The sequence below is a fragment of the Pan troglodytes genome, chromosome 18 (assembly GCF_028858775.2).
Source record: "Pan troglodytes isolate AG18354 chromosome 18, NHGRI_mPanTro3-v2.0_pri, whole genome shotgun sequence".
Classification (NCBI taxonomy): Eukaryota; Metazoa; Chordata; class Mammalia; order Primates; family Hominidae; genus Pan; species Pan troglodytes.
The window spans coordinates 51621773-51640850 of record NC_072416.2 but is presented as its reverse complement, the minus strand read 5'-3'; the positions used below and the strand labels follow the sequence as shown (position 1 = coordinate 51640850).

At 34.8% G+C, this 19078-nt stretch overlaps 1 protein-coding gene across 5 annotated transcripts in view; it reads left to right on the top strand.

The window, feature by feature from the left end:
- RPGRIP1L (RPGRIP1 like) overlaps positions 1–19078 on the top strand; it is a 118256-nt gene that overhangs the window by 32906 nt on the left and 66272 nt on the right. For all 5 annotated transcript variants that reach the window (XM_063797133.1, XM_001166735.7, XM_054668400.2 and 2 more), the window contains 3 exons: positions 11267–11372; positions 13366–13512; positions 14804–14877. In XM_063797133.1, the coding sequence (XP_063653203.1) occupies positions 11267–11372; positions 13366–13512; positions 14804–14877 (327 nt within the window). The remainder of the gene's footprint in view (positions 1–11266; positions 11373–13365; positions 13513–14803; positions 14878–19078) is intronic.

Below are 19078 nucleotides of genomic sequence, written 5' to 3'. Positions count from 1 at the left end.
TATCATGTGCCATAAAAGGATAAGTTTATCTAGTCTATTTAAAAATCATGTTTTTACTTAACATTCTTCATATAAGCCTATGCTCGACCTACTAACTGCTGTCAAGAACTCTAGTCTAAAGACAGTTTTCCCTAACCTGCTGTGCTTTTAAGCAGCTTCTGATGGGTGGAAATCACCCTCATCTTGTTTTCTCTGTTCATTTACCCCATTTGCCAAGATTGCAGGAAGTTCTGATACCATTTGATTATAACTACTGAGAGAAATATGGGTGACAAGAACTCAACTGTTGGCATATCTTGTATGTAAGTCCAGCATTACTTTTTTCAACCTTAAAAGATAGTAAATTCCATAATATGGTACCAGTTTGTAATCCCAAAAAGATCCCTAATATTCCAAGTTTGGATTGCAATCTGTTGGCTGTGATAGTATTACAGTTGGTCCTGTAGATAGTCTCCTTGCTGCCTTTTCATCTATGACATTAAAAAACTTTTTTTTTAATAATTTCCAACTTTTAAGTTCAGGGGTACATGTACAGGATGTGTAGGTTTGTTACATAGATAAATGTGTACCATGATGGTTTGCTGCACAGATAATCCCGTCACCCAGATATTAAGCCCAGCGTCCACTAGCTGTTCTTCCTGATGCTTTCCCTCCTCCCACCCCTCACCCTCCGACAGGCCCCAGTGTGTGTTGTATCCCCCACCCTGTGTGTCCATGTGTTCTTATCATTTAGCTCTCACTTAAAGTGAGAACACGCAGTGTTTGGTTTTCTGTTTCTGCATTAGTTCGTGAAGGATAATGGCCTCTGGTTCCATCCATGTCCCTGCAAAGGTCATGATCTCATTCCTTTTTATGGCTGCATAGTATTCCATGGTATGTATGTACCACATTATCTTTATCTAGCCTATCATTGATGGGCATTTAGGTCAATTTCATGTCTTTGCTATTGTGACTGGTACTCACTGAACATACGTGTGCATGTGTCTTTATAATAGAATGATTTATATTCCTTTGGGTATATACCCAGTAATGGGATTTCCTTGTCGAATGGTATTTCTGCCTATAGGTCTTTGCGGAATCACCACACAGTCTTACACAATGGTTGAACCAAATTACACTCCCACCAACAGTGTAAAAGTGTTCCTTTTTCTCCATAACCTTACCAACATCTGTTGTTTTTTGACTCGCCAGTCTCACTGGTGTGAGATGGTATCTCATTGTGGTTTTGGCTGGCATTTCTCTAATGATCAGTGATGTTGAGCTTTTTTTTTTATGTTTTTTTGGCCACATGATGTCTTCTTTTGAGAAGTGTCTGTTCATGTCCTTTGCCCACTTTGTAATGGGGTTGTTTGGCTTTTTTTTCTTGTAAATTTGTTTAAGTTCCTTCTAGATGCTAGATACTATACCTTTGTCAGATGGATAGATTGCAGAAATTTTCTCCCATTCTATAGGTTGTCTGTTTACTCTGTTCATAGTTTCTTTTGCTGTGCAGAAACTCTTTAGTTTAATTAGATCCCATTTGTCAATTTTGCTTTTGCTGCAATTGCTTTTGGCATCTTCATTGTGAAAACTTTGCCCATGCCTATATGCTGAATGATATCACCTAGGTTTTCTTCTTTTTTTTAATTTTATTATTATTATACTTTAAGTTTTAGGGTACATGTGCACAACGTGCAGGTTTGTTACATTGTATACATGTGCGATGTTGGTGTGCTGCACCCATTAACTCGTCATTGAGCATTAGGTATATCTCCTAATGCTATCCCTCCCCCAAACCCCCACCCACAACAGTCCCTGGTGTGTCATGTTCCCCTTCCTGTGTCCATGTGTTCTCATTGTTCAATTCCCACCTATGAGTGAGAACATGCGGTGTTTGGTTTTTTGTCCTTGCGATAGTTTGCTGAGAATGATGGTTTCCAACTTCATCCATGTCCCTACAAAGGACATGAACTCATCATTTTTTAAGGCTGCATAGTATTCCATGGTGTATATGTGCCACATTTTCTTAATCCAGTCTATCATTGTTGGACATTTGGGTTGATTCCAAGTCTTTGCTATTGTGAATAGTGCCGCAATAAACATACGTGTGCATGTGTCTTTATAGCAGCATGATTTATAATCCTTTGGGTATATACCCAGTAATGGGATGGCTGGGTCAAACGGTATTTCTAGTTCTAGATCCCTGAGGAATAGCCACACTGACTTCCACAATGGTTGAACTAGTTTCCAGTCCCACCAACAGTGTAAAAGTGTTCCTATTTCTCCACATCCTCTCCAGCACCTGTTGTTTCCTGACTTTTTAGTGATCACCATTCTAACTGGATATCACCTAGGTTTTCTTCTAGAGTTTTTGTAGTTTCGGGTTTTACATTTAAGTCCTTAAATCCATCTTGAGTTGATTTTTGTATAAGATGTAAGAAAGGGGCCCGTTTTCAATTTTCTGCATATGGCTAGCCAGTTCTTCCAGCACCACTTATTAAATAGGGATTGCTTGTTTTTGTCATCTCTGACATTTTATAATGTACGATATTTTATTTCCCATTCTTCTTTGCCATTTTTTGGTTCCTAGTACCTGTTCATTCATTTTCTGCTTTGACATTGTGCTTTCAACAATACTTTATCTTCTTAAATATTCTTTCTTGAGTTATTTTTTCCCTTTCTGGATTTTTTTCTTTCCTTTTTTTTTTTTTTTTTTTTGAACTAAGTGTACTCAAAAGTAGAGAATAGTATATTGAACCCCCACATACACATCACTCAGCTTTAACAACTATTAACATCTTACCAATCTTGTTTCATCTATCCCCTCACATTTATTTTTCGAATTATCCCCAGCCAGATATCATGTCACCTCACTGATAAATACTTCAACCTCTATTTCTGTCTGAAAAGGAATTTTTTAAAACGTACCTACCATGCCATTATCACACCTAACAAAAATCACAGTAGTTCTTTGATATCGTCTAATAACTGGTTTATATTCAAAACTTCTGTGAAGATGTCCTTCTACTGTTCATTTGAATTGGAATCCAAATAAGGTCTACACATAGCATTTGGTTATTATGTCTCTTTTATTTCCCTGGATTTTTTTTTTAAACCAGACCTAGTTGCTGTACTTACTTTTCTCCTTTCCAACAAGTTTGATATCATACTTGTATGCCTAGGTTCTTATTAGAAAAACCAAGTAAGATTTTCTGGCTTTTCATTTCAGATTCAGAATTTATTCATCTTTTAACAAACTAAACTTACATGGTAATGTATGAAGAAGCTAAGAAAGGATGCTTAATATCAGACTTGTTTAAAAAAAGTGGGCTAAAAATATATAAGAAGCTTTATATTTCATAGATTTATCAGATTAGTGTTATCTCTAAAAATTCTATTTCTAAAAAACTATGTGTAAAATTAAATTATATGAGAAATCCTATATGTCTAGTGACATTATATACCCTTCTAAGTGCAAGACAAAAGAAACATGAATATTTTTGAGAATCATATTTAAATTAGGGGATATAATTTGAACTCTGGCTAAAGTGTAAGCTTGAATACCTATGAGTTATTCATATTTCTGTAGGAAGAAGATTTAGATTTGGCCTACTTTAAAAACCAAGAATGGTTCCTTGTGAGAAACAGTGCTAAAGGACCAGACCTCTCAACACTGAATATGGTGATCTTAGTAAATGCCAACAGCCATGTTTAAGACATTGTCTGAATATAAAAATTCATATAGGGGCGAAGCTCAAGCTTGGGGCAGTCCCCATCTTTACTGAACCACTGAGTACAAGGTTATCAAGGATTGCTTTCCCTGTTACATTTCTCAAGTTCCTATAGTGTAAGGTGGACACCGTATTGGCCATTCCCTTTTCCAAAGGGATGTAATCATTTAGGAGCTAGTGTTAACTGAAAGGGAAACCCAAAAGTCTTTCAATCCTGAAACTAGAGCAACAGAAGAAACAGAGTGATAGACAAGGGTACATACTTTCCTACTATAAATATTACCAACAAGAGACACCAACATATATACAGAGAAGAGGTAAGTCCCTCCTTAGGGGGCTATATTATTTACTCGGTAGCAGTCTATTTTTGTCACATCAAGAATTAAAGCAGAGACAAAATGGCTATTACAGGCAAAGGAACTTTTATTGCAGAGACCAGAGAAATAAATCAGTGTGTACCCTACCTCACTTGATCTTATAAAATTGAAAATTTACGTGTTATTTGCTTAGAAGGAAAGATACCTATAGTGAATAGCATGTTGCTTGAAATACAGTTGTTGAAACTGAGGAAATAGCTTAAAATAAGGATGTTCAATGCCTTTTTTAAATGTTTACACATAGCTTATAATTTTATATGTAGCAGCAATTTTTTTGAGACTAATGGAAAACTATTGAAAAAAATGTTAGGGAGAATATAAAACTTGGTATAATTTACTGTAGAGAAAAATCACAAAATGGGAAACATATTTAAACTTTTCTTTCATGGATACATTATTTCAGATTTGAAATTCTAGAAGTCTGATCTGGATGTTGGACTCCTTGTTCTCAAACATGAACCTAACGTAGTTGTAATCTTCAGAGTGGCAGTGCTTGGTATTTATGGCAAAGAGCCTTTTCATAGAATATTACAGAAACTCTTCATAGTATGTGTTTAATAGACCAGTTTGGTTTGGCATCAGCTTGACATAAACTTTTGGTTATCCAAAGCCCTTAATTGCTTTGAAGTCAAAGCCCAGTGCTGCTCTTTTTTATTAAAATCATGTTTTTTCCTGTTGTTGTGGTCTATTTTGGAAGAGTGAGTTGTGATTTTTGCATATGTTCTACATAATGCCTCATTAGCAAAAAATCTTATATCATTTACAAGTAGCCTGAATGTCTGTGTTGTTTTGAAGAAAAATCCATATTAAATTTAAACAATATAAAAATGCACATTTTCTGCTTATTAAAAAGGCCGTCTTAAATTAAATTCAAAGCAGTAACCAGTGAACACATGTACATGAACATTAAAATCAGAATGATTTTACCATTTACTGACCTTTTTCAACTCCAAAAATATTTATACTCTTACAAATGTGTAACTAGTTTGTACTAAGTGTTTTTTTAAAATAAATGTTAGGGTGTTTACCTTCTTAATTAGAAATCATGTAACTGCCATAATGTCCCAGTGGAGGAAATTTAATCCATAAGTATCTCAGACGCTCTGACTTGCCTTCTTCCCTTTGGCGGACAGCCGACTGTCAAATCTCGCAACAGAGAGGCCTTTTGCGCCATGCATTATAAGAAGCAGCTTGGCTTTCAGGGCTCACTCTTTCCCCTCTGCACAGATACAAGATTACTTTCTAGCACTCTAGGTTATGCCCAACTTTTCATTTTGAGAAATTGCAAACCTTCAGAAAAATGGAAAGAATAGTTGAGTGAGCACTCACATAACCTTTCACCCCTTAGCATATTTTTTGAATGGTACAAGCCTGTTTTTGCACTCGGCCTGCTCTTGCTTAAGCCTTCTTTCACTCAGCCTCTTTTCTTCTCTCAACATCTCTCATCTCCTCTTCCCTCCTATTTCTCCTTCTCCCTCTCTCTCTCTCTTCTCTTCACTCATTCCTCACTTCCCTTCTCTTCACCTCGCTCCCTTCCTTACTCCCATTAGGTGCATACATCACTTCACCCTCTGTACAGTTGCGGGTAAGTATCTTCTAGGAACAAGGACATCCTCCTACATAACCACAATACAGCTATCACATTCAGAACACTTAACAATGAATGATACAGCCGCAGCATCTAATACACAGTCCATATCCAAATTTCCCCAATTGTCCCAATAATGTCTTTTGCAGCTTGGTCTTTTTCTAATAGCTGTTGTTGTTTTATTTTCTTTTGATCTAGGATCCAGTCGAGGGTCACGTGTTGTTGCATTTAGTTATCATGTCTTCTAAATATCCTTTGTTCTCGAATGGTCCCCCACTCTTTTATAGCCCATTGACAGTTGTATGCAGAATGTCCCTCAGTTTGGATTTGCCTGATTGCCCAACCCCCTAATTTAAAGGGCACATCTGGTTCTCTGATGGAGGGGTAACTGGGACCAGGGATAGCCATGCAGACTTTGTTACACAGGGGAGTGATCTGTCATTTTTTAAAATATATTCACCATGCTCTGACTGTTATTTTGAACAGGTTAGAATTCACCCAATGAAAATTTTCACACTGAAATACCATTTCTTTTATCCTCATGTTTTTATTATTAACATTAAGATATTTCCTTGATAGTGACTTAACATATCCTCCTGCCACTTTATACAAACCACAGAAATTGTCACAGATAATAGTTACTAGTATATGAGTGTATGCGTGATAGTGGAGGGAAAATTAAAACTTAGGAAGATCTTAGAGGAAAAAACTTAGAAGAGTGGGAAGAAGTTAACTTTGAAGAGTGGGAAGAATTTAACTCTTAGAGCGAGATTTGAGTGTTGTTTCCATTACTTAAGGTCTCTGGCCAAAGTCTTTGCTTCTGTGAGCCTCAGTTAGCCACCTGAACTGTAAAATGATTAGATTGAAATGGGTAAATGGTTCCCTGCCTTTAAACAACAGCTGTTTTTCTCTCTAGGGACCTTGTGTTCAGAAAGATTTGGCCTACTAAATTAGCTGTTTGTATTCATCAAAGAGACCTGTATCATGCCAATCCCTCCTTCTGCGTTATGACACTGGATTGGCACAATTCTATCAAAAAATGAAAACAACACAAAACCATTAGTTCAGTTTTGCAACTTCATTGCCAGTAAATGTATGTTTCTTATTGGGCTTTCTGAAATATTGACTGTAAGGTTCAGATTCCTGCCAGGTGTGGTGGCACATGCCTGTAGTCCCAGCTACTCTGGAGGCTGAGGCAGGAGAATCACTTGAACCGGGAGGCAGAGGGTGCAGTGAGCCGAGATCGCAACACTGCACTCCATCCTCGGTGACAGAGTGAGACTCCGTCTAAAAAAAAAAGGAAAAAAATATCAGATTCCCATTTCTTTTACTGTAAATCTCAAATTGGAATCCATTAAACTTGACCGTAAAAATGGTCCCTATAAGAAGATGAGCCAGGATTTGAGTTCTTCCCGTTCCCAACCAGCCTTTGGGAGTACCCTTCCACTGAGTGTGATTTTATGCATGTAGAGAGCTGACAAAACTGTCCCCTCCATTCCTGTGGGTGGTAAGAGTAAGAAAATACTGAGTTCTAATTTATAGTTTGACCCAACACCACAGGAAAGTAATGATTCAGAGGCAAATAAACATACACAGACAGTTTTTTTCCTTTGAGCAATCTTAAATCAGAGACCACTGTTTTCACCTATGAAGTCAAGTAGCAATTTTGAGCAAAATCATTATCTTTCAAATAGACTTTCCTCAGCTATTTTAGTGAAGCTTATTCTATTCAGTTTACTAGCAGCCTTCTGTAGCCCTAGTCATAGGGGATAGCCTTGCTGGTGATTGTTATCTGTGTATCCCTAATAAAAACTATGAATGACCTACATTTCCTTCAACAATACAGCTACAGAATGTCTGCCACTGTTTGAAAAGAAAATCTAGAGCGCTTTTTTTAACCCTAAGGTTGTTTTCAACCTTATGCCTCAAATTTGGTCAGCCTGTAACTATTACTCAAAACAGTCTCTCCATTCTATCTCATAAATATTTGACCTAACTACTTCCCCGAATCTCATAGCCTAGCTTTTGTGTTTTAAAGCCTTCTCTTCTAAATGACGTTAAATACTATGACATTTTTATCTCAAAAATTCAGGAAGCTTTTTTTTAGCTTTCATAATATGGTAGCAAGGAATGAAATGTTGGCAAAGGGTGGGGGAGGGGAGTTGAATGCCTGGGGAATAAAGTATATGAAACTTTCACTGGAGCAAAGTTTTTGCTTCTTAAGCTTTCATATTAGACTATACATTACATAGCTCTGCTGAAAGTTTTTACTTCTCCAGTGTATCTGAGGTTTTAGGTTTCTGGATTTATTATGGCACCCAGTAGCAAAGCTGGAGTCAAGTGTTTTCAAGGCTTCCATTAGAAATTCCTTTTTCAGAGTTTATTGCTTGACTGTTTCAAATTATATGAGAGAAACTTGGCACACAGGTTGTTGAGCTGGATTACTTTTTTTTGGACATGAAATCTAATTTATTTCAGTTTGTTTTTAATCTAGAGATGGGCCAGCAACTCTTCTCATAGTTTTATAAGATTTGATCATGATTTAAAATCATGTTTTTTTTAAAAAAAAAAAAGGAAAGAGAAAAGAAACTGCATTTTTCAACTTAATCATTCCTGACTTTTTCAAAATCCTTGAAAATTTTGAGAAATTTATTTTTACAAAGCACTTAATTAGTATGCTTGATATCTGTTTGCAGATCATTTCACCATGTGTAATGCAGCATGTGTGATTTGGTCCATGCCTGTCAAGAGTTCATCTGAATGTCTGAATGTTTTTACCATGCATTATTCTTTCTGTTAGAGTGTCATCATCCTGAAGATTTGGTATTCCTGTCATAGTGTGTAGAAGAGGGCAAAAAAATATTGTGTGGAGGTCACTTAAAATATTACTCATAAAATTAGCCCTAAGTCTATTCTTCAAAGACCAACCTGAGGCCTTGCTCCACAAGCACAGAGGTCTAGGACTGGTCACTTAGCTAAACACCCTAGCTCCGTCTTGCCTACAACATCCTTCTCACATTTCTTGTCATCTTTTTGTGACTTCTCCCTCCCTCTTTCTCTCTTACTTCCTCCCATTATTCTTGTACCATATTTCATCTATATAAAAATGTTGAGTTGATTGTCGGGTTTGAAGTACTTTTTATTGCACATCTTAAAGGCTAGACCACATTTATCACATTGCTGATTTGAACTTTTATGTTATCACTGACCTAGCACTTTTAGTTTAACAGATTATCCTCTTCTTCTCATTGTTACATGAAAAAAAAAATAAAGTCATAATAATAAAGCCCCTAAAACTGATACGTAAAAGTAATTATTAAAGACTTACAAGTTTAGCATTGTCCCAGGAAAGGTGTACTCTGCAGCAAACTGACTTTTTATTTGAAGTACAACATTATTATACCACGTTGTTACTTAAGGTATTGTTTAAAGTACATTACTGCTGTTGTCTAAATACTACGTAAGTTGTATTTATACCTACCTGTTGGCCATTACCAGTTTAAAATACCCTGTCACTGTTTTTGGCAGTATTTTGAAAAGTTTAAACTCCAAGGAGTTTAGGAAAATATTCAGGAAAGCACCCACCGATTAAACCACTGAAAGTTTTTGACATATGCTTACTGGTTTCTGCCTTACAAAAAAATTTAAAATTAAAAGCTGTTATTTCTATCACCCTATGTGCCCGAATGGATTATAGAGATTTAATTGTGTTACTATAATTAATGGTTATTATTCAAATATATCTGAATTTTCTTAAAAGTATCAACATACTGCGGCCGGGCACAGTGGCTCACACCTGTAATCCCAGCACTTTGGGAGGCCGAGGCAGGTGGATTATGAGGTCAGGAGATCGAAACCATCCTGGCTAACACAGTGAAAACTCGTCTCTACTAAAAATACAAAAAAATCAGCTGGGCATGGTGGCACGCGCCTGTAGTCCCTGCTACTCAGGAAGCTGAGGCAGGAGAATCTCTTGAAACCAGTAGGCAGAGGTTGCAGTAGCCAAGATCGCGCCACTACACTCCAGCCTGGGTGACAGAGCAAGACTCCGTCTCAAAAAAAAAAAAAAAAAAAAAAAAAAATTATCATACTTTAAAACAAAAATAAAATATCAGAGACAACTGGAAATATATGAAAAGATTTTAAATTATTTGAATCACATTCTGTCCTTACATATCAATAAATGTCATTCACTGCTGAGTGGTCAAACCAGGTAATTCTGGGGCAAATAAGTAAATTATATTTTGGCTTCTAAATATGAAAAAAAAGAATATTTTCTTTAGACTTTAAGATGTATTTTTCTCTTTATATTATATGTGTATGTATTTTTAGTGGCTAAAGGTAATACTGAGTGAATAATAGTGAGTATATTGTTGAATATGTGCTCAGAACTACTAGATAACATGTTTTAGACATATAATTATTTTAACATTGTGTTAAGACTGTACCCTGGGCAAAATTTGGATTCATGGGCTTGTTTATCTTCTGTGTGAGGACAACTAACTGTCCAATGCCAAAATACAATGAACTTTCAAATATCAAAGAGGAAAATTAAGTATTTCAGGTCCTCAGCTGGTTTACAGATGTGTGAGCTTTGTAGTCCATTTTCTGGTTCCAGTAGGGCATTATGACAATTTTTCCAATATGTGTACAGTAGATAAGTTTTAAAAGTAAAATCTCTTACTTTAAATATTGAACTCTGATTTTAAATGTTTTACATTTATTTTTCCTGAAAGTGAACTCTGAAATGAAGCTTCAAAATTAACAAAATATTTTTTAATATAAAATGTATTAAATTAAGGAACTTTTCTCTGTCAAGAAAATAAATGCCTTTTGAAAACAGGTACTCATTTAGATCTATGATTAACCTTTAACAAGATCTTCCTGTTAAATTCTACATTTGCTTTAATCTCAGTAGGAAAAATACAAAATAGTATTGTGACATATAAGGTTTCTATATACCCTGTGGACATCAAATGATCTCTTACAGCTAAAGGCACATCTGCAACATATTTAAATGCCAGCTTTGGGCATTGTTAGTATAAAATGCTAAGTCACTTTTTTTGCAAGTATTTTGAAAAGTTTAAAACTCCAAGAGGAAACTCCAATAAATGGTAATCTTATGATGCCATTTGCGTCGAGAGAGTTGTAGAAAGATGAATGGCTGTATTGCATATTTTCCATTTAGGGAAAAGTAGCATGATAGTCCTCCTTAAAATAAGTGTGAAGTTTGGTAATGGTACCATTGCTATACTAAAAACTATTGTGTTTTTGTGCCATCTTTCAGGATACTATAAAATGATTTTAAATCCATATTATCAATTGTAGAGGTGACATAGTCATGAAGTTTGGGGGCTCCCTTCAAACTTTGTGAGTTCAAGGTTATGAAAGTTCAGGAATGATTATTGGTTTGTTTTAAATAATTAATCTGTCCTGCATTTATAATAATCCAAAAACCTCATTGACTGATGTACAAGTATATAAACATTTTCTATGTAACATTAATTGAAAAATTGTGATTCCACCATAGATTTTCTTCTAACTTGCGTTTTTTACTTCTGTCTCTCTTTTTCTTAAACACAACTCTGAAGGTCAAATATTCGGGACAATGTAGAAATGATTAAGCTTCATAAACAGCTAGTAGAGAAAAGCAATGCTCTTTCAGCAATGGAAGGAAAATTTATTCAGCTTCAAGAGGTACAGTGATAATTTATTTTATTACGATGTTACAGAGATGCAAAGGATTCAAAAGTAGTATTCAAGTTGTTTTTTAAACATAGAATGATCATAACACTAGAACGTAATTTTGAAGGATTGTTCTTTGTATTCACAAATGTGTATCATTTCCCTTAATATATTGTTTATTATTTATAACTCAAGCACTAAAGAAATAATTAACTGCTTGGACTTTTTATAAATATCTGTGTCATCTTAAAATAATAACCATATTTATTATAAATTATCTTCTACCAAGGAAATTTATTTTTAACTCCTTTTATCTGAATTTATTATGGACACATAGCACTGAAGTTTTGCTATATTTGCATATATCTTCAATTTTAAGCATTTATAAAATTATTGGCAATAGACCAAAGTAATGAATAGGTCAGTAATCATGTTCTGTTAAAACTTTCTTTGATTTGAATTTTTTTTTCTTTTTTGGTCACTACCATTACCTGAAAATATTTGATTGCTCTTAACGTCAACTATCAGTGTATTTATTTTAAACCTTAACCCTTCAGGTTGACAATACTTGGGATTCTTTATGCCCATGGTTGTTTTAACAAGGACTGTGACCCCACAGGAATATGCCATCTGAGGGCTTCTATTTGTTGGCACTGCATAATTAACATAGGTTCTGGAATTAATGAACTCCAAGACATTCCAGTTGAGCAGAATTTATGTGAAGTAATACTTTCTTTGAAGTCCCGAGACAAGGAGGGCAGTAGATTGATGCAAAGCAAAGGGTCATCTGAAGCCTAAATTCACTGTTGAATTCAATAGTTAAATATTTTTCAGCCATGCTCTGGGGATTTTGTTTTCCATCCTGCAGGAACCTCTTTAAATGCCAAGTGGTAATTACTTCTGCATAAATATGAGAGTTTGTAAAAGAGGAGACTGATGAGAGAGTGAGAATGATAGTGCTATCTACAGATGTTAGAAGAAGGAAATTTTAAAAATCCCTGTAGTTGAAAGCCATTTCTAAGATTAAGAATTAAGAAAGGAATTGAAAAATGATTTTACATTCTCTTATCACTTTGACAATTTTGATTTCTATTTAACAGTGAACCCAGGTATTAGTTTAAATACCAACAATAACAGGTGTCTGCTGTAGTACAGGCAGCTCTTTTGGAAGTTGACATAGGGTGAAAAATTGAGAGGTTAAGCCCAACAGCCTCAGTGAAGTGTGGAGCCTAGAAAAAGGTGGCTGAAGATACTGTTCTATAATAATACCAAGATAAACGAAAATTGACCTGAATGGCTCAATAGCCATGTTTCATTTAAATGAGTGAAGAAAAACTTCAGTGGGACTTGAGAGATTTAAGTTAGCAGGTGAGGCATTGCATGCTATGGTTATATGGTCTATATGAAAAGACTTTACCTTTTTTTATTTAAAAAAAACTATGTGACATTAAAGTATATAAAATTGAATTTACAGCATGGTCATAAATAGACCATTTTTGAAAAGTTCATAACTATTTTACTAAATTGGAAATTTTAACTTAATTGTATGCAAATTAAAAGCTGACCATTCAAGGCTATTTATACGATGTGGCAGCGAATCCCTTCAGTTCGAATATCTGTGGTCAGCATTTTTGACCCATGCTACAGCATTTTTAGACAGCATGTCCAACCAATGTAACCACAGCAAAAAGAAAAAAAGTTATTGTTAAAACGAATTTACTTGCTGGTCACCATCAATAAGTCAAAAACTAGGAGGAAATAAAATATGTGACTCTATGCTAGGATAACCCTGTATTTTCTTCCTCATGTCACACACATGTTCAGAGTGTCTGCTACGGATAAGTAGCACATATACATCATTTGTTATGTAAAAAATAATCTGTATAAGGTGAACTTCAGGAGTAAATTCATTTATAGAATTGTAATCATTTAGTCAAATCATTTAGTCAAATTGTAATCATTTAGTCAAAAATAATGTTTGAAAGATGTTCTTTTTATCTTTTAGAAGCAAAGAACTCTCAGAATCAGCCACGATGCTTTGATGGCAAATGGGGATGAGTTAAACATGCAACTTAAAGAGCAGCGTTTAAAATGCTGCAGTCTTGAGAAACAATTACATTCTATGAAGTTTTCTGAAAGAAGAATAGAAGAGGTAAGCTCCCAAAGAGTTTAGCCATCTGTTGCATTACAACTTCTTGGTAACTGTTTTGAAAAAGTAAAATAGAGATATTTCAAAATTGTACTTATTTAAAATTATAAGTTATAACATGGTGTTTTGAGCACAGCAAAATATAGTTGTTAATATATGAATGGCAAATCAGTGTTTAACTGTACTTGCAAATGTGGCAAGATCCACTGTTTACCCAGAGGATTAAAGATCCTTGAGTAAAATGAAACCAGCATTTTGAAACTGATGCCAGATTACCTATGGAACTTAACTTTCTCAACCGTAACAGCTTATTAATCATTTGAGATACTGAAACAAAATAACAGGACTGTATCTGTTTCTGAGGAGATGGCTGTTGTATTCTGCAGTATCAGTAATTTTGTGAAATTATCTAATTTTTTTTTAGAGTTCTTTGAAAACTCATCTTCCTATTATCGTAGTATTTTATGTAGCCTGTTAAGTTTGTTCCCAAGGAGAATGGAAGTGAAATAAGATGCCTGCATTCTGTTCTGATCTTGGGAGAATCTTTTACTGTCTCATACTAGCATCAAAAGAGAATTTTGAAAATGGAAATAAAGTTAGGAGTAATCTGATCCACAGGAAAAAGTTGTGACTGCAAAATATACTTATGAATAAAACTTAAAAATAAATACTAGAGTACAGAAATCTACATTTTAGCCATAGGGATGTAATTATTACTCCGTTTATTTCTGAAAATACTATTCATGGGCTAAAACAGTATATAAGTTTGTTTATTCATTTATTCACAAAAGGTGCTAGTAGCTATTTATAAATTTCAGATAATGTGAGAAATTGTATCTTCAGAGTAAATTGTGATTAACAATACAATTTGAACCATGAACCTAAAAAAAAGTTAACTCTTTTAATTTTTTATGGGCTAATTGTAAATTAATACAAAATGAATATAATGACAGAAGTTATCATGGTGAAAAGTAAAAAATACTATGTTTCCCGGGACTTAGCAAGCTCTTAACATATTCTTTAATGACTTCTGGCACATGTTGCATAAAGCAGTGCATACGTTTCTACTAAATTAAAACAGGAATATTAATTTCATGTTTATTTAACAACTTGGGAAAAATCAATGCTGACTTCAATGCAGACAATATAAGTGGTCTGGTTAGCAGCTACCATTTAGCAATCGAGATTAAAACATGTTAACCTTCTCTCATATAGAGTTTTTTAATGTTTTTTTTTTACCCCCAAGTGGTTTTATATAATATTTACTTAATATGTAATTTTATTTTCATTTTAGCTGCAGGATAGAATTAATGATTTAGAAAAGGAACGGGAACTTTTAAAGGAAAACTATGATAAACTTTATGACAGGTAAATCGTGATTCCATGTGTTCTTTCATTGTCTTGTTTGAGCTCTTTTATATGTAAGCATTTGCTGTTGTCAGAATAGATCATGTTGATCAAAGAATTAGCAACAAATGATAGCAAGAAATATTCAAACTGTATAAAGGAAATACAAGCTTTTTAAAGGCATTGTAATAAGTTGTTTAACCTGAGCAGTAGCCTATCACTACTAAGAAAACCATATCACTTTGTTGCCAGTAAACTGCTATCATTTATTGAACACTAACTATAAACTAACAGACACCGTGCTGGATACTCTACATTTATTGTTATAAATTGTTCACAGCACCCAGAAATGTATGTATTATAAATTCCCATTTTGCAGACAAGGAAGATGAAGCAAAATTAAGTAACATTAAGAGGCACTTCCCACCTCTTTTTTTTGAGACAGTGTCTCAGTCGCCCAAGCTGGAGTGCAGTGGCACAATCATGGCTCACTGCAGCCTCAACTTCCTGGGCTCAAACAATCCTCCCACCTCAGCAGCCTGAGCAACTGGGACCACAGGCACATGCCACCATGTCAGACTAATTTTTTTAATTTTTTGGTAGTGACGAGTTCTTTCTATGTTACTCAGGCTGATCTTGAACTCCTGGGCTCAAGTGATCCTCCTGCCTCAGCCTCCGAAAGTACTGAGATTACAGGGGTGAGCCACTGCGCCCAGCCCATACCTTTTAAATGTATAAAGTAATAGAGCTTGTATTTGAACCTCTTTTGGTCTCTTTCCTAGACTCCCCAGCTTATTAACTGAGAGTTATTCTGTTAGGGAAAAGCAAAGGTGTTCACTTACAATTGTCTCTGTTCCTTATAAAGAGAAACACAAGCATCTTTATCTCAAGATACATTTTAAAGGGCTGCTTCAATTTTGTTTCTTAATCTACTTCATAATTATGGTATTTTAGAAATTAATCCCTTCTGGTAGTATTAGAAACAAAATTATACCCCACATCTAAGTTTGGTTAAGTGATACAGATATCTGTGTGTGTGTGTGTCTGTGTGTGTAATTTTAAGTCTTTTTAGTATATGATACTGATAAATGATAAATACAGGTTTACATGAAAGCAAATGTAATATATACTTAAATACATATGTTATAGCTGATATTCAACAGCTACTTCTACTGGTCATGTGCTGAAACCTCAGAAAATAACCATTTGAGCTACAAGTGCATCTTTAACTTTTTAGCTCTTTGTCTTATTTTTTATAAATTAAATTTACATTTTGTAAATTAAACAAATTATACCCAAGGAGTGTGGGGATAGGCTTTTATTTTGATTTACTTCTGGAAAGTTACCTAAATTAACATAGGCATTATTTCAGTAGTTTGTATCATCTATGTTATTTACCTACTTGTGGGGACTATCTTTGTACAGTGACTGATTATATTAAGGGTTACCAACAGTAGGTTCAGACACCAGTTAAAATCATATGTGTGTTTGAAAAGTTTAAATGTCAGTATACAAATTGCACAGTACCCTATTAGAGAAGATATCATCCCTCTTTTATAAATGAGGAAATTGGGATTCCAGAAGAATTAAGACTTGTGCAGAGTCACACAGCATTGCTGAGACTCTAGTTTAGAACTAAAACCCAGATTTTTTTAAACTCTAAAACTTGAATTCTTTTTTTGTTATGCTTCACTATCTGATTTTAATTGCATTGGAAAATTGCATATGTGGAAGGGAAACATTCGTGGAATAACAGAACTGTTATACATCCAGAAATTCTTACTGATTTACATATGTCTTCAGTATCTTGTAATTTCAAATAATTTACACAGTCTAAATAGAAGAAAATAGTGCCATATGGCCATTACTTCCAAATTTTCTACTTCTCCCCAGTTTGAAAATTTGCTGAACATACTTACTTGGAATAAAAAAAATCAAACTTACCTGGGAATAATGTATAAATGAAATTTTGAGAAAGTCATGTTTTTCTCATATTTACTTTCCCACCATAAAACTTTATCTTTCCATATTAGAAGATGATCTAAGAGTATAAATTTGAAGGGTTTTTTTTTTCAGTGTTTTATGCTTGCACTAACATTTTTTTCCTGTCACACTAAAAGCAGACTTCATTATGCTGCTCACACGTGAAGTTTATGTGAGATATATGGAAGTAAATGTGTGTAATGAGTGTCAAAACATTTAATGTCAAAAGAAAAATTAATGTAACATAAGCACAAAACCCAGCAAACACACATAATAGTCAACAGAACTACAGAATTCTCTAATATAGTGTTTTTGAAATATATGATACATTTTAGAAGTATAGTTGGAGAAATTCGACAAAAGTCTACATTGTCTCTCAGATTCTTTACAGCTCTTTTGTTTCATGACACTGTTATTCGTTATTGCCAACAACTAATGTTCATCAAAAACTGCACATACTCCCTGTTTGCTTAGTCATAATGATAACATGTTTTTAAAATGACAGCATTTGTTTGTTATTCAAAATTGACTAGTTTTCAGGAGAAAAATATGATTTGCAGTTTGCATTCTCATCTTTCTTTTTCAAATAAATTTTGAATGTGTTTATTACTTGACATATGACATATTAGAGAATCATGTGGGAAGATAAAACCCTCATGTTACTTTTTAGTATGAGCATTTTTTAATATGCTAAAACACTTTTGATACACTGCCAAGAAGTAAGTATAACTTTAATAAATGTTCAATTTAAAAGTTGAGAATACATTTTTTGCAATTATATCTTTCTATTGGGTCAGAGAGAAACTCTATACTGTGGTATGTAATACAGTATTATATTATTATGCTATAATTTAGTAATGCTGTGCTTCACTTTTGAAGTTAGTTAGTGTTGGGGCCATGTAACTGATAAATGCAATGGTTCCTAAACTATAATGTATGCAAATAACCTGGAAAACTTATTAAAATGTAGATTTCACCACCTCTTCAGAGCTTCTTCACCTATCCATCTGCACCCCTCCCTCTGCCCCCATACCATCCAACGCTGATTCAGTTAATTTGAGACTGGGTCCAAAAAAATCTGTTGAATGTGATTTTGAGGTATTAACTCCTTGAGAGACACTAATATAATGTCTGTTTTTAAAAGGTATTCATCTAGTTTTTAAGATGATATTAACCTTTTTAAGAATTGGGTGGATCAAGTTTTTATTATGTGATAGTCATCTACTTCTCAAAATGTAAAAGAGCACTACTGACACCCATAGATGCTCTGTGTTCTGTTTCTGTAAAGTGAGCATCTGTGCCCTATAACCTTCTAGAAACCATAAAATCTCATGTGATCAAATATGAGCAGCTTATGCTTCCCAGAAATCAAACTCCAAGTACATTTGGGGCATCATCTTCTTTCAGTAAGTGAAATATCCTGATGTAAATATGAATTTAATTTTCATTAGGCCCTAAATAAAGTACCTATGATTTAAAAAAAAAAAAAAAAAGGAGACAGAGAGACAGGATCTTGCTCTGTTGTCCAGGCTAGAGGGCAGTGGCGCAATCATAGCTCACTGCAATCTCGACCTCCTGGACTCAAGCAATCCTCCCACCTCAGCCTCCCAAGTAGCTAGGACTACAGGCATGTGCCACCAGACCTGTCTAATTTTTAATTTTATTATTATTTTTTAATTTTTTTTTTGAGACAGAATCTCACCCTGTCACCCAGGCTGGAGCATAGTGGCATGGTCTTGGCTCACTGCAACCCCTGCCTCCCAGGTTCAAGCGATTCTTCTGTCTCAGCCTCCTGAGTAGCTGGGATTACACGTGTGTGCCACCACACCTGCCTAATTTTTGTATTTTTAGTAGAGGTGGGGTTTCCCCATGTTAGCCAGGCTGGTCTCGAACTCCTGACCTCAAGTGATCCGCCCATCTTGGCCTCCCAAAGTGCTGGGATTACAGGCACGAGCCACCACACTCGGTCTTCAATTTTATTTTTTATAAAAATGGGATCTCTCTATGTTTCCTAGGCTGGTCTTGAACTCCTGGGCTCAAGCCATCCTCCTGCCTCAGCCTCCCAAAGCATTGGGATTACAGGCATGAGCCACTGTACCCAGCCACTGTGGATTTCTTTATGGATGATTTAGAGTATATTCTTTCCTGTCTCTCACATTAGGATGCCCTTGAACATTGAACAAATGGAGTTTCTTCTGTAGAAGGAAAGATCTTAGGAAGCAGATGAACTCTTTGGCTT